Raw genomic sequence first — 17,643 nt, 5'->3', positions numbered from 1 at the left:
ATGCCTTCAACATTTAATTCACTTAAAAGTAACAAAAATGATAGAAAAAGAATGGAGAATCCTTTTTTTGTAGCAAAAAACCAATGTTTTCAGGTAAGATTTCTTTTTTTTATAATATAATTTATAATAAAAAAAATTTTTTTTTAAAGAATATTAGTGGATCTTCAGGACGTGTGAAATCTTCTTATTATCAATCAAATTTCGATGATGATTGTACAGGGTATTGTAGAGAGAATGATACTTCAATTTTTCAATTACCAACATCATTAACAAAAAGTTTTGAGGATTCAGAAGAATATTGTAAAAATACCTATTATACACCTAGAGAATATAATCAAGAAAAACATATAAGACCCTCAAAAATTGATCTTGAGTATGTTTTTGCTATAATTGAATTAATAATTTTATAATAAAAAAAAATATACTACATTTATTATTAAATAAACAATTTTCCCCATTATAGTTGTTACAATGGACCAAAAAAAAATGAAAAATACAATAATAAGAAAGGAGGCCTTTATAATTATGACTTGTCATTTGATCTAACAATCTTTAAAAATACCTTAGGACAAGCTTCATTTTTAGATGATTCTGGTTACAAAAGTACAGTTAATGAAAAAAGCTTTTATATGTCACCTGATAGTAGAAATAAAAATACATTACTTACATCTTCTTATTATGGAACTGGATGGTTGTTAGCTGAGTCATTAACTCCAGAAGATGAAGATAACTCCAATGATTGGGGTATGTTTATATATTTATTTTCTTTTTTTTTATTTCTTGTCCTTATATTATATATTATGAGTTTACTATTTTCTCATAAACAATTAAAAATGGAATGAAAATTCTAGATTTTAGTTATTATTGATAATAATTATTGCCACCTATATCCAATCAAATATATATATATTTATATAATATATTTGATATAATATATATTTATTTATTGAGGAGGTTAACATGATTATTATTATTATTTATAAAACTTAATTTACCATATTGTCCATGTCATTTTAAATAGAAAAACTTTTCATATATATATATATATATCATAACAACCATATAATAATGACCTATTTGAACTGTTATTTTAGGAGAAAATAGTAAGGTCACCTTTTTATATTATCTACAAAAAGGCAAATTATAAAAAGCTTTTGTTTAACTATATAAAGCTATATCCAAAACCAGGTGTTTATGATAACTGTAAATAAAAAGAGAGATAAAATAATCAATATATTATCTGATTATATTATCTCATTCCATATATTTTATTTTTTTTAAGTATTAAAAATAACATTATTTAAATGTTAAAATAAAAATAAATAATGTCTATTTTATATTGTTTTCTTAACAATATTTTAACCTTAAAACCAACTATTATAAAGGATATATATCTTTTTTGCTTACCATTAAACCAGTTTTTTAAACAAAATATTGAAGTTCTTTTGATATAAAATAATCTTTTAAATAGTATCTCTATACATATATAAGATAACTCTATTTTACCCATATTAATTTTTTTTAAATATATTTTTTAATATACCAAAAAAAAAAATACATATTTTTATTGTTTACATTATAAAAATAGTTATTTATTTTAATTTTTTTTTTTAGAAGCTCAAATGACGGTTGGTAAGCAAAAAGTTCAGGTGACGGAGGTTGAAGAAATTCTTAGTACAAATTTTGCCTTTATTTCTGGATCATCCACAAGAGAAGGTCATCCAATATTAACATTTCCTGATGCTAGAAGTCAAATAACATTTGAACAATATCATTTATTGATAACATACTTATTTCAAGTACCATTATTAGAAGATACACAAAAAGGGTTTGTTTTAATTATTGATAGAAGAAATGATAAATGGTCTTCATTGAGGATATTATTTTCTTATTTAATGGTAAGTTTTTATATTTCTCATACACAATTATATATATATATATATATATTCTTGTAAAAAGACTTAATTTCATTAACTATTATTATTTAATCAGATTGTGGAATTATATTAAATTCCAATTTTCCTCTTTCTCTTTATAAAATTAATCATTTAATTAAATTTTTATAGTTAACAATTTAAGCATACAATTATACTTTTTATTTTTCCTATTTAAAAATGGTTCATTTTTAAATGTTTGATCATTACATTCATCTTATCAATCATTTTACATCAAATATAATTTACTTTCATATTTATTCATAAAAATATTTTTAAACACCTAATAAATTATCATAAATTATATTTTATAAATTGGTATATATATATATATATCTATTTCTCTAAATTTATTTTGAGGTATCATTTTAAAAATTATTTTATATGAAATAACTCTTTTTTTAATAAGAAAACAATAATTTTGTTATACAAAATTTTGGTTTACACAATATATTATAACAAAAAAAAAGAAAAATTGTTTCTTTTTATTTTAAAAGATTTTCTTTGTCGATGATACTGGTCATTCAATTTTTATTGAAAAAACTATATAACAATCACTCTATTTTATTATACTCTTTATAATATTTAAAAATGGAAAAAAAAAATTTATTCTTTATTTATATTTTTCCCTCTATTATTTTTATAAAATGTATGATAATCTTAACTTTAGGAATAAATACATAATAATATTTTATTCAAAATAATAAGAGTATAATTTGAAACTTTTACTCATATATCAGTTTTTAATTGTTCATTCCTTTATTTGTATCACACCCCAAAATACTACATAACTGTTATCTTATCACATTAAATAAAAACCAAGAAAGGATATCTAATTTTTAAAATAAGAAGTATATTGTTTATAATGTAAACAAAATTTGAAGTGTTTCCTCCTATTTCTAAAATATTCCAAAACAATACTTTTAAAATATTTTATCAAATATATCAAATATACAATTTTATAAATTTATTTATCTTTTTACTGATTACATTTTTACTTATAACTTTCATTTTTTTTTTTTAAGAATTACTTTCCTGAACCAATACGCTTAATATTTCTTCTAAAACCTGAAGGTGTCTTTCAACGTGCATTAGAGGTTGGATATAGAAATTTTTTTGATTCTACAAAATATAAAGTTGTTATATGTCAAAGTGTAACAGAATTAGGTGAATATATTGGTCCAGAAAGGCTAACAATGGATGTTGGTGGTGAATTAAAATATAATCATAAAGAATGGATTGATCATAGAATGGTTAGTTTACTTTAAATTTAAAGAAATTTATAAATATTTAAAAAAAAAATAAAATTTTAATTTTATAATAATTTAAATATTTATAAATATATCAAAATTACACTTATAATTATATAATAGTGTATCTACTATTATTTATATATTGACTTATTTTTATTTTAATATTCTGGTAAACTAGACAAAAATATTTTATCATACTTTAATGTAACTAGAATTTTATTTTATATCATCTTACTTTGATTGACATTAAAAGAAACATTTCTTGAAAGATTATTAAAATTTTTTTTTTTTCCTCATTATATATTATAAAATTATTAATATGTAAAAATATATACTTATTACAAAGAAATATTCAAAAATGAAATATAATATAAAAATAATAAAAAAAAAAAGATATCTATTATTAGATTAGAAAAAATATTTTTGATAATAAATAATATTATAAATAGATATATTTATAAATATATATATATTATCTTAAAATATTAATAAATAAAATAATTATAACTTTTGTTTTTTAATAGGATATTGAACGAATGAAGTCATCTGCCTCTGTTATTGCTGAATCTTTATCAAATTTTGCAAAATGTCTTCGTGAAACTGAGCTTCCAAATGATGTTGATACAACTGAAAGAATCTTACAAATACAAAGTGGTGATAGAGATGCGATAAAAGTAAGTAATATAATATTTATCTTTATTTTAAATTAAATTAAATTATAAAAAAAAAATTTTTTTTTTCTCTTTATCAATAATTTGTTTTGACATTATATTTTTAAAGGAAGATTTTCGAATTGCTATAAGAAAAGGTTTAACATTATTACGTCATATAAGACAGGCTGAGGAGAAACCTCATGCCGATGAATTATCACCAACTCGTTACCATAATGTGACGGCTGTCGAAAGGATGTTAGTTCAATTAGAGGAAACAGAACGTAGTTTTGATACTTTTTGGGAGAAACATCGCCAACGCCTCACTAACTGCCTTCAACAGAGAAGATTTGAGGAACGATTTCGAAAAGTAAGTATTAAAATATATATATTTAGATTAGGTAAAAAATTTATTTTTTTTTTTAATGTATAAATATTTACAAAAAAGATAATCTTTTCATTATAACAAAAGAATATAAGTTATATATAACTATGTAAAAATCTTTTACATTTTTATCATTTTATTAATGTGTGAAAAAGAAATGAACTTTAAAATAATGTAAAATATTATAAAAATAAAATTTTAAAAATTTTTTCTTTTAAACTTTTATTTTATTATTATTAATGAAAACATTATTACAACTTTATTATTTCTTATTATTATATTAAAACCACCTATCAAGAAAATGTAATAGATGTATTCTTGTCTTTTATAACTAAACTATTTATGCTATATGTTTATTATTATTAGATATGTGATGTATTGTTAAGATATTCCTTCTAATAAATAACTCCTTCTCTTTAGAAAAAAAAAATATAAGAATTAATTTATGTCTGCTGAAATATATGTACATATAATTTACATTTATTTGATCAATTTGTTATTATTAGAGACAACCATTTTTTTTTTTAACTATTTTACATAGCACATTCTTGAATACATTCTTTTAGTAAAAATGTTTTTTTTTTAAAATAAATTAAAAAGATAACTAAATGTCATATAGATATTTTTTTAAATTTATTATAATTAATTTAAATAATATATAAGAATAATAATAATAAGTAGGATAATAAATAGATCAAATAATTATTTTTATATATATCTTTTATAACTACTTTAACAAACAAAAAAAAAAAAAGAAGAATTTAAAATTATATTAAAATCATTCATGACCTTTAATAGAGGGTATAAATTTTCTTTTTTTTTTCTAACTATAAAAGGATTGTTAAAAGATTGTAACAAAATATATTTGAAAAGTATTAGAAAAAAAAAAGACAAATTGATATTATATAAATTTAAAAGAATATTTAATTAAATTTTTATTTTATTTCTTCACATTTTCAATTCATATTTTAATCTTTTGTTAAAATATAAAATAATTCATTTTTCATAAAAATTTTTATCTTTACATTGTTAGCATAAGTATATAAAAATTTTTTTTTATTTTCTACATTTTTACCTATTTTACTATGTATTATTTTTTTTTTTGTTTAAATAAAGAAGTTGTAATTGTTTTAAATAACTATTCTTAATATTTTATTGTAAAATAATTTTTTTTTTATGATTAATGATGTCTAATAATTTTTTATATTTTTTTAAAATATTTAGTTTTTGATGTATAAATAATTAGAAACTATATTTTTTGACATGTATTAAACTAAAAAGAAAGATTACATAATCAATTAGTATAAAGATTTGATGTATTAAAAAAAAAAGATGAAAAGGTTTTAGTTATTTTGATAAAGTAAATGTCTCAACTTAATATATAATTTGTTAACTAACTACTTTTTAAACTGTATTCTTTTAATTTTTATTTTTATACATTATTTTTTTTTTTATTTTTGTAGTTACAATCAAATTTTGCTAAACACATGATCTATCTAGAGGAACATCGTGAAGTAGGTGATTCTGTTGAGAGAGCAGAAATTTTGGCTAATGAACATAAAGAATATATTAAAATGGCAAAGGTTTGTTATTATATTTTTTTAATATTAATTAATTAATTAAATATAATTATTAAGGAGGATGTTGAGATAGCACAAGTATTAAGAAAAGAAGGAGATGAATTGATAAATAATCATTTACAAGATAATGAATTAAGTGGAAGTTTATTACCAAAATGTGATGAATTAACAAGGATGGCAGAGGCATTACAATCAGCTTTAGATAGAAGAGCAGAAGTTTTACAGTTAAGCATGACTATGCATCGTCAAATTTCAGAGGTTAGTTTATAAAAATAAAACATTAATATTTTTACAACTTTGTTTATAAATATAACACTTTTTGAACTTTTTTTTTTGTTTATATCAATGTCACATTTTAATATATACTATAAATTAGCGATAATTGTTTAAAAAATAACATTTTAAAGTTGTTTGTCATTGAAACATATATAAACAAACTTTTTTAATTATCCTAATTTAGTTATATTTTTTATTTATCTTAATTTGCAACAAACTTTTTTTCATTTAAAATATATTTAAAACAAGATTATATCAATCATCTTTGAAAATCTCTTAATTTACCTTGACACCTAAGGATAAAATTTCAATGGTACAATTATTTAAACTTCAGTTAACATTTATTAATATCTTGATGATTACATATATACTATTTGACAATAATATTTTTTTATAATACAATTTTATTATATTATTCTAAATATCTATCCTTTTTTTTTAATATTTCTACAACTAAATATATTTGTTTTAATTTATATCAAAATATTTATATTTTTAATTTTATATGTTATATATCTAATCTTTAAATCTATATACCATATACTATAATATAAAATACTTAATCAAAAAAGATTTTTTTTTTATTATTTACTTTAAAAATATAATAATATTAATGAATAAAAGTATTAACTATTTTGTGATCTTGTTCTTAGTATGCAATCACTTATATAAATCTTAGTGTTTTATTATACTGTCAAAAAACCTGGTAATTTAATAGAGTTATAAATTGTAATTATCAAGTACCTCATTTTACTTTTTAATGTGTCATTGTTAGAAATATTAGTATTAAAAAAAAAAGATTTAAAATCATTAAACTTAATCTTTTTTTCTTATACTCACACAAACTTTATTATTACTTGACACTTAATTTACAATATAATATAAAAAGAATTCCGCTATATAAATATAATAGTTTATATATTATCTCCTGTTAACAATCAAATGTATAAACATTTTTATAGCTATTTATTCACTTGCTATAACTTTTGATAAACATCCATTTATTATCATAATATAAAATTTTGTTATACTATTTTAAAATCAAATTTAGTTTTTATATAAAACTTTTATATAAAATCTTATCTATAATTCTTTTTGACATATTTTGAAGGCTATTATACAATAAATTCTCGCTTAATATTTAATAACTATAATTTTTTTTTTTTATTAAAAGTATTAAAATAAAATTTGATTAATTAACTTTGATATTATTATTTAAAAATTATTTTTTTTTTTTCAATATAATTTTTTTTTAGGTAATTTTATTTTATTTATTGTCCAGATGATTGAGTAATTTAATTGGTTTATGACACTTTAATGTATAAGTTACCATAAACTAATAAAAATTAAACATGAATAGGTGATAACATTACATTTAAAATTAACATTTGGTTAATATTATTTAGTAGTTGAGATATCATAATTCTCCATCTGGAAAATTTGATTAGTTGATTTATCTTTTTTCTTAAAATTATATAGATAAAAAAAAATTCAATATTAATAAATGAAGTGATACATTTAAAGAAGAAACAAATGTTTCATTCTTCTTCTTTTATTAAAAAGCCGCTTCTAAAAACGAAATCTATAGTGATGTGGCGTATTTATTCATATTTAAAGTTCATATTATCAACCATCTGACACATTTTCTAGTATGGTACCATATATATATATATATCTATAAAGTACATTTAAAGGATACTTGACCCATTAGTTACATTTAACACATTATATATTGAAAAAAAAAAATAATAATAAAGAAACATTAGTTAAGCTTTAAAACAAATTACTTTTATCTTACAAAAGTTTACTTATTGTTACCATTTAAAGAATAAGAATTATTAAATTATTAATTATTTATTTACTTTATAACATTATTAATCATCACAAATCTTTTTTTACAACAAAAATAATCTATTTATATAATAATAATATAATATATTTTTTTTATAGGCTAATAAATGGTGTAAAGCCGGAGTTCAACTTTTATCAAATATTCCAATAGATATCAATCCAACATCAATTTCAACAACAATTTCTAAAATGGATGAATTTTTAATGGAAGGATCCAAATTACAACTAGAACCTTTTAATGCTAAACAGACAATGAATAGTTTAATACTATTAACAACCACTGAAACGAGTACACTTTTAGCTCAGGTAAGAAAAATATACTTTTATTGGTAATAAATTATTATTATTATTATTATTATTATACTATATTTATCTATTTAATAATTTGAACACTTAAATATTTGTCTTATTTTGAAGATTATTTTTATTTATATATATATTTGTACATATATCTTATTGTGTTTTATTTTTCATTAACACAAAAATGTATTTTATTTGATCTTTTTTTTTTTTAAAAGTAACATTAAGAAATTTTATATATTTTTTTTTACTATTTGATTTATATATTATTATTTAGTTAAAAAATAGATATATATATATAATTTTTTAGATGATTTTTTTTTGATAATTTAATTAAAAAATTTTTGAATCCTATTTTTCTTTTTAATCATAAAGTTTCCCTCATTTTTTTTATAGTTAGGATTGCATTGATGATAGTATAAAAGTAAAGTAGGTATTATAGAATAGACAATGGATATAATACTTTTTCTGTTCATAATAATAATAATAGAGGTTACATTTAACCTCCAATATATTCAAAAACAGGATAAGTAAAGTAGTTTTTTTTTTACACATATTGGATTCTTTCTAATGAGATAAAGTTAATAACAAAGAATGAGAGAGAGAGAGAGTAAGAGATAGAAATGTAAAAAATAATTCTACACAATTAGATGCGTATTTATAGATGCCAAGGACAGTAACAAATTATTTTTTCTTTTGTTAAAATATTTTTTATAAGTACAAACTAATTTATTAAATTTTTTTTTTTAAATAAAAAAAAATTAAGACAAATGTTTCTTTTTTTTTTTAATATTTAAAAGGAAAAAAAAATTTTTTTTTTTAAAATAAACAATGATGTTATTAATTATTTATAGGTTGCTGAAAGAATAGATGATATAAGAAGGATGGGTGTAGCAAGGAGAGATGCTTTACTTAAATATACTGAGCGTGAAATAAAGAAACCAGTTCAAATTGTTTCTCCAGAAAAATCATTACCTTCAACTCCTGCTAAAGAATTTAGTAAATTTGATGGTGATAAAATAATTTCATCAGAGGTACGTTTTTTTAATCATAAACTTTTCATTTTTTTGATCTTTACTAAATAATTCATTGTATTAAAATTTAAAAAAAAATATAAAAATATAAAAAATGGTTAGTGATTACTAAAAATATCACATTTAAAGACGTTAATTAATTATTTTTGCAAGTAATTTTGATAGGACTTTATTATTTAATGAATGACTACTTTATTTGTAAGATTCTTTTATATATGCATCATTAATGATTACCAATAGAATGGTTAAATAATACTTTCTTTTCATCATTCTCATCTTTATCATTCACAGTCATGCTATATTGAAAAAGGAAAAGTATTTAGAAGATTACTTCAAAACACTTTTATAAAACGGTTTTTCTTTGAAATACAAATAAAACTTTATTCCTAGTAAATATTTTGCATTCTTTTGATGATTATAATATTTATATATTTATTTCTGTAAAAAAAAAATTTTTTTTTTTTTTAAAACATTGTTAAATAACAAATATAAAATAGTTCAAATTATTAAACTTCTTAAAAAGCTATTATTAAAATTATTTATGATACATTATAAATGTATTTTATATAACTATATTTCTAAATAATTCTTTTGACCCTTACCATCAAAACTATTGTTCCTATCATCAAGAACCACTTAATATTTCTCATTAATCTTTATCAGCTACTTGTTGTTAAAATTAACCTCACTATCAAATGGCTATTTAAGGGAAATGATAGAGTGAAACAATAATTAAAAACAGATCTTTGATAGTTAGGGTATAAAATATGATAGTTAAAATGATGGTCTTTTAAATTGTATTCTACTCTTTTTCATCTTTGTAACTTTTATAGCTAACAACTAATAAAAATATTTATTTTATTTTCCCATATATATTTATAACAACAAAATATTTATCTCAACAAATACTGTAATTATATAAATATTATATGCATATATTTGTATATTTTCTAATCATTCTTCAAATCACTCTTTATCATTATTCATTTTCTTTTTACTCTATTATCATTTACTACTACCTATAAAATGATTAACAAGCATGGTTCTTGTAATAATAAAAAGGAACACTTGATCAGTTACCTATATATCACTTATCAATAAACTAATAGCCAATTGTACTTATTATAATATATATAATTCTATTTTACGATTAATATTTTTATTATTATTATTATTACTATCACACTATTAAACATTTCTTTTACAAAAATGATAATAATCAGGGTGTCTCTTTAAATATTTAATATTAGGTAGACTGTTAAGATATATCAAAACAAGCTTCTGTCAATTTAAAAAATTAACTCTTTAAAAATTAATCTTGATAATAAGTTGTTTCTTTTTTTAATACCTCACCAAACCAGAAGTATTAATAATAAGTTATTTTCTTATAAATATATTTTATTTAAATTATTATTATTATTATTATTTTATTACAAAAATATTTCTATATTATATATATATATATATTATCCTTAGAATCTATTATAATAAATATATTTTTATCCTATTATACTTTTATAAATGATGAACTTTTTATTATAACATTTAAACAAAATATATATATATATATATTTAGGTGGAGGGAAATATTTTTGATATAGTTATAAATGATCTTTTATTATTTATTTGTAATTTATTCTTTTATTATGATATAATTTTTCTTATATATATATAATATTATAAAATAGTTTAAAATTTCTTAATAAAGGTTAATTGATAGTTTTGAAGATGACCGTCAAAATCATCTTAATATAAAATTATTTTATTATATAAATTTTTATTACCATTTATGGTACTATATTTTTGTCATGATAAATAAATTATTATACCCTATCTAAAAACTACTACTATCTTAATATATATATTTTTCTTAAAGAAAATTTACTGATGAAGGCGTAAAATAGATTTATGGCTTTTGATTGTTCAAAAATTATATATTTTATAAGATTTACCACATTTTAATGATATTAATAAATATTTTTAACAAAATTGTCTTTAATTATCATTAACTTCTTTATCATTCTACATTTTAATCTTTTTAATGATTTATTTCTCTAAATGACAATCAAATCCAATTAAAAATAAAAATTTATTTTATAAATTATTATGATATTTCTTTTTGTTTATCTCTGTTTAAATATCATGAATTACCAAAATAAGAATAAATAATTTAAGCTACTTTATCATATCTTATTTCTTAACTATAATAATACTAATTTTAATAAGACAATAAAAATTTAAATAACACATATCCTTTTAACAGTTATTGCCATTAAACTAATAAAAATTCACTTGAGATTTTGGTAAGTAATGTTTTTCTATTTATATATTCATACAAAATATCAAATATTTTTGAAAAGTGAAAAACACATTTTATAACTTATTATACAACTATATACTCATAAAAAAAATAATTTATCATCCTCATTTTCGTTACTTTCCATACTAGGTTTAAAGTTATTTAAAAAAAAAAAAACTATGTTTAATGAAACTATACATATATATTTATTTATTTAAAGTATATTTTGATATTCTTAACAACTTTAAACTTTTCCTTAACATTACTTTCTCATACTATTCATAATATATTTCTATTACTATTTTATAAAAATAAAAAGATTTTTTATAAATATTTTATAATATTTAAAAAGATGTTATATTTTATTTAATTTTCTTTCTCATAACAAACTATAAATATTGTAGGAAAAAAAAAATTATCTTTTTTTTTTTGTATTAATAATTATGTATGATTCTCATGTCTTTATATAAGGAGGTATTCATAAATTATGGCATATAAGAATTTTATATTTTATTATACCAAAAAAAAATACCACAATTTGTCATAAAATTCTCACTTGTAAAAGTTATACTATGATTTCAATGACCTTCAAACAAATTTTTATTTATGTCTTCTTTTTTTTTTAAAATTAGAACGGCATTAAAATGGAGGGAGAAATAAATATATATATTTTATTTTATAATATTATCTGATTAGATCTAGTTTTTTTTTTTATATAACTTATTTATTTTATAACATTTTAATCATTATTTCACTTTCATTAATAAAATAATACAAAGATACTGTTAAAACGTAAATGTTTTATTATAACTTTTAGGGATAAATTACATAAAAAAGAAACTGCTTTATTTATTAATTTTTAAATTACAATCTGTTTGTATTGAAAATTATATAACAAACAAATATTAAGATTACTAATTAAAATGTATTTTTAAGTACAATATGTTTCAACTGGATTTTAGTATTTAACATGCAAAAATTATATTAATCTTACACGTTATCTATTTGTCCTCATTTATTTTAACTTAATATAATATAGAAGAACTAAAGTAAAAACATTCTTTACTTCCGGTAATATTTAAATATTATATAACAAACTTCCCTTTTTAATATATGTTCCCCTAAACAATATTAAAATTTTTCTTTCTTTATTATGTTAATTTTTGTCAAACAATAGATGGCATATATATTATATAAATAAAACTTCTATATATGAGATTGTGAAAACACAATAATCATAACATATATTATCATTTTCTTCATTATGACATTGAATATGATGAAAAAACCTTCACGTAAAAATAATTCTTTTTATATATATTATTAATATATGTTTTATAACTATTAGAATTATTTTATAGAGCATCATACTGTTTTTTTTATTTTTTAATAGAAGTGTTTTCTATTGTTTAGTAAAATATTTATTATTTTATTGTTGGTTTCATTTATATTATTAATATATAAATAAGTGTGATTCTTTTTAAAATAACCTTATGTGTATATTTTTAACATATTTTATGACAATAATATATTATCTTAAAACAATATCAGTTTTATAATAATATTATATATATATGATCTTTAATTAAATGTGATTAAGTATGTTTATATATTGTACCTTGAATCATAGTATTTCATCATATTTTATTATTCATGTCATTTTATCACCTTTATCCATTTTATTAATCATTTTATCAAGTTATATATATCTTTGACTGATTATATTTAAAAATTTACTTTGATTTTAATTATTAATTCTAGTTAAAAGTACATTTTTGAATTGTTATTTGTTATCTCTACCTTCACTCATTTATTATCTTCTCTTCTGGTAATGATTCAATAAGTAAAGAGAATTAACTATTTAAAGATACTTGCTTAACACATAACATTTTTTAAATAACTTTATCATTAATATATAAATATATATATATTCTCTTAACTATAATTATCATAATATTAAGGATCCCTGTAAAACAATAATAATATAATATTGTAATAAGTTAAAAAATTTTTTATCTATAACTTAAGATAAATTAACAATTCAAAACATAATAGAAACAATTTTAAAATATAACAACATTCTTCAATTATTTTTAAATGTTATTTTTATATAATATATCTTTTTATCTACATTTACTAAAACAATTATATAGTATAGTGATAATATTAACTTTTATGCTTACAAAAATCTTTACCTCACTTTAATGATATGAAAGAAGGATAAGAATATTTATATATATATATATATAAATATATACATATACAAAGTTACTCCACCTATTGTTAACATGTATTTTAATCAAAAATTTTTCTATAATTTTATATATATTTTTTTAACTTCCTATAAAAATCTATTTATTATTATTATATTTTTTTTACATATATATATAATTATGTCAAATATTCTTAATATTAATAATATTTCTATAGATAATATTCCTCCAAACATAATATCTGGTGAGGTTAAAAAAAATTTCACTACTTGTAGTGAAGATATTACGATTCTTGAGATGAAACGTAGACTTCCTCGATTATTTAACTCATTTCGTGCTAAAAGAGTTTTTTTATTTAACAAAACTAATCATAATGATCATGGAATGGATTATAAAAATGATGTATTTTTATCAAAAATTGATTCAACATCATCAAATGATAAAAATACATTTATATCATCATCCTCTTCTGGACCATCTACAGGAGTAAGTAGTAATATGACAACACCTGAACATAGTGATTATAATGATGATCCTATTACAAAACAATCCTGTAATACAAATAATATTACAGAAACCATAATATTAAATAAAGGATTAGATGATATTTATGAAAATGATGATATAAAACCACGAATAAGGTATCGTAATGCTATAAAATTAGAGGAAAGAAAAGAGTCTCGTGCTAGGAGAAATATGAAAGCAGTCTCTGCTTTTATGACAACAGATGTACCACATTCTATTCAAGGATTATTTCAAAGAAAACCATCTACTAGATCATTAAGATTAAAAATGAATCCTGTTACAAGTAAGGAGAAAAATTCAAAGAAGTATACAGAAGAGGTTTGTATTGAATTTAGTGATGAGGAGGATGACTATGATAAAAAATGTTTTTATGATAATATGGTATGTCATTTTTTATTTCTTTCTATATATATTTTAATTATTTTCTTAAAAATAATTAGTTAACGTCTTTAAAATTTTATACATTATATTAGGGGAGAGGAGGGGGGGATGACAAAATTTAAAATATTTTTTCTTAAAAATATAATATATATATTATATATATTTCAATTAGTTATATTTTGACTATTTTTTAAAAGAAAATGTTAATTTTTACAACATACCCCTAATATTTATACAATATATCTATCAAAAAATAATAGATATACATAATAAAAAAAAAAAGATCGGAATGTTGCGTGTGTACTATAAATGTTTAAAATGCATGTAATTGTAAGATTCTAATTGATGACCTAACCTTATTCAATTAGCATTTATGATTGAATTAACATTTTTTTTTAAATATATATATTCTTTAAAATGAATATTATATATAATAACCTTTGTCTAATGTTTTTTTTTACTTATTTTTATTACATTAATAATATTAATGTATATATATAATTTATAAGTATCATTGATCTTTCAAGAACGTTCTTTTAAAACTTCTTAGATCTAAACTTTATTTAATTTTATTTTTCTATAACTATATATTTTTTTCTACTACACACTAACTTTTCTTTTTGTTTTCATTGTTTTAGAATGATTAATGTAAGACAATTAATGATACTGAAGCATTTTAATTATATAACAATTTAATAGTTTATTATTATTTTAAACAAATAATATATACAATATTACGTTTCTTATAAAAATTTATAAAAAGTTAGAATTTTTATTAGTAAACAAGTAAAAAAAACAATATTTTTTTTTCATTTAAAGAGAATTTTAAAATCACATTTATTTTTTTATGTATTTGAAGAGGGAATAGTTTTGTGATCATATTATTTATGATAATCTCTTTTTTAATTCTTTTTCTTAAGTACTAATAAGCTTTTACCTTTATTTAAATAGAATATTTAACAAGAATTGTGTATATATGATTCCTTAGTCAAAACTTTTAAGAAAGGTATTAGAAAAAAAAACTAAGTAAAGAGAAAGATATAAAAAAAAATTTTTTTTTTGTGGCTTATAATAATTTTATTTATTTTCAGAAAGATATTGAAATTGTTAACGATTTTCAACAGTGCACAGTAGTTGAAGATATGCCATCAACAACTAATTTTAGTTTGGAGACAGAGAATCATCGAGATACAAATGGCATAGCAAGTTTTGTCTTAGCTGAATTGGTAAATTTTTTTTTATTTAAAGAATTTTATTTTATTTCTTTTATTATTTTTTTAGATGTCAACTGAACAGTCATATGTCCGTGAATTGGCATCAATTGTTGATTATTATATTATACCATTTGAGAATTTAGAAAATACTAATACTTTACCATTACCAATACGAGGAAAATCTTCTTTGATTTTTGGAAATCTTCGAAATCTTCTTGATTACCATAATAATATATTTTTATCAGCTTTAATGACTGCAAATAATGATATCCCTACTATATGCCGTTTATTTATATCTGAAAGAAATCATCTTCTATCATTGTATAGACCATATTGTCAAAATAAATCACAAAGTGAAACTTTCCGTCGTGAATATGTAGAGGGAAAAAAATTTTTTAATGATTGTCAAAGGAGAGCAAAACATTTATTACCACTAAGTGCTTATCTTCTTAAACCAATACAACGAATTACTAAATATCAATTACTTTTAAAGGAATTAAGCCGACATTGTGATGTTGTTTATCGTACTGAGGTTGAGACAGCAATCGCAGCAATGTTAGATTTACTATCACAGTTAAATGCTGACATGCAACAATTGAGAATCTCTGGTTTTAATGGTGATCTTAGTCTTTTGGGTTGCCTACGCCTCCATACTGAATGCGAAGTTATGTCATTTAAAAAGAAAAATCACCGATTTGGTAAATCACAACGACGTTTCATACTTTTATTTGATCATGGTGTTGTTTTATGTAAAAAAAGAAATCAACCAATAACTCTTGATTCAGAGTATTATGAATTTAAATTGTTGATTCCTTTAAAGATACTAGGTTTTTCAGAATTTAGTAAAGCTGGTTCTGATAAATTTGAGATATGGGATAATAGTAAAAATGAAGGATTCGCCATTACAATCCTTGATGATCATAGTAGAATGAAATGGATTCAACGTATAGGAAAATTCCTTCAAATAGTTCATGAAAATAAAGTTACAGATACTCAAAGAGTATCAATAGAAGAATGTCATATAAATGATAATAAAATTCAAAATGACGATTTTGATGGTAAAGGTATTCAAAGAAATGGAAGACCACAATCATGGACATCAGTAGATTCTACTGCATCAAGTAAAGTTAGTTCGGAAGAAGGAATATTTGCAATTGATCCAAATGGTAATCGAAGTAGTATAGCTTCAATTGATGAGTCTAATGAAGATGAGTTATTTGATAGCAGAGATATAGTTGATAACAATTCATCAGCAAGTAATCATGTTACAACTATTATGGTACCTTCAACAGAACAAGAAAATGAAATATCTTCAAATAATTCAAAAATTCTTGATGCCCGTTCAATATCAGAGGGCCAATTACAAACAATGAATGGAGGTATTGTTGTATCTGAGTCAGCTGATTGTGTTTCAGCAGCTTGTTAAAAAAAATAATATTTAATTAACTACACTAAAAAGCTATTTATTCATTAAAAAAAAGTATCTCATCTCCGGTTAACTTGCGTGTCATTATTAATATAATAGTTTATTATTAGAAAACATATTTTTTATTTAGCATTACTTTTCTTATATTGTATATTTTTTTTACTATGTATTGATTATTTGTAAATTATTTGTAAATAAAAATTAACTTTGATTATCATAGAAATATTAACGATTAATTTTTACATTGTGAATAAAATTATTTAATTTTTATAGTTAAAATTGTTGATAAAATAAATTTTTACTATAATTATATTTTCCTCTT

General features: G+C 19.6%; 1 protein-coding gene across 1 annotated transcript; it reads left to right on the top strand.

Moving 5' to 3' along the window:
- Positions 1-17,321, top strand: SRAE_2000395200 (Dbl homology (DH) domain and CRAL-TRIO domain and Pleckstrin homology-like domain-containing protein; the record flags this gene model as incomplete). The annotated part of the gene is made up of 14 exons (XM_024642764.1): positions 1-93; positions 150-373; positions 464-744; positions 1,615-1,898; positions 2,960-3,187; positions 3,712-3,861; positions 3,968-4,207; positions 5,686-5,805; positions 5,860-6,060; positions 8,029-8,235; positions 9,084-9,228; positions 13,993-14,681; positions 15,773-15,907; positions 15,963-17,321. The coding sequence occupies 14 exons, from the start codon at positions 1-3 to the stop codon at positions 17,319-17,321; spliced, it is 4,356 nt and encodes a 1,451-aa protein (XP_024508502.1).
- Positions 17,322-17,643: the final 322 nt, after the last annotated feature.

This window comes from Strongyloides ratti, assembly GCF_001040885.1.
Source record: "Strongyloides ratti genome assembly S_ratti_ED321, chromosome : 2".
Taxonomy (NCBI): Eukaryota; Metazoa; Nematoda; class Chromadorea; order Rhabditida; family Strongyloididae; genus Strongyloides; species Strongyloides ratti.
The sequence above is the reverse complement of the archived record's forward strand: the minus strand, read 5'-3'. Positions and strand labels throughout refer to the sequence as shown.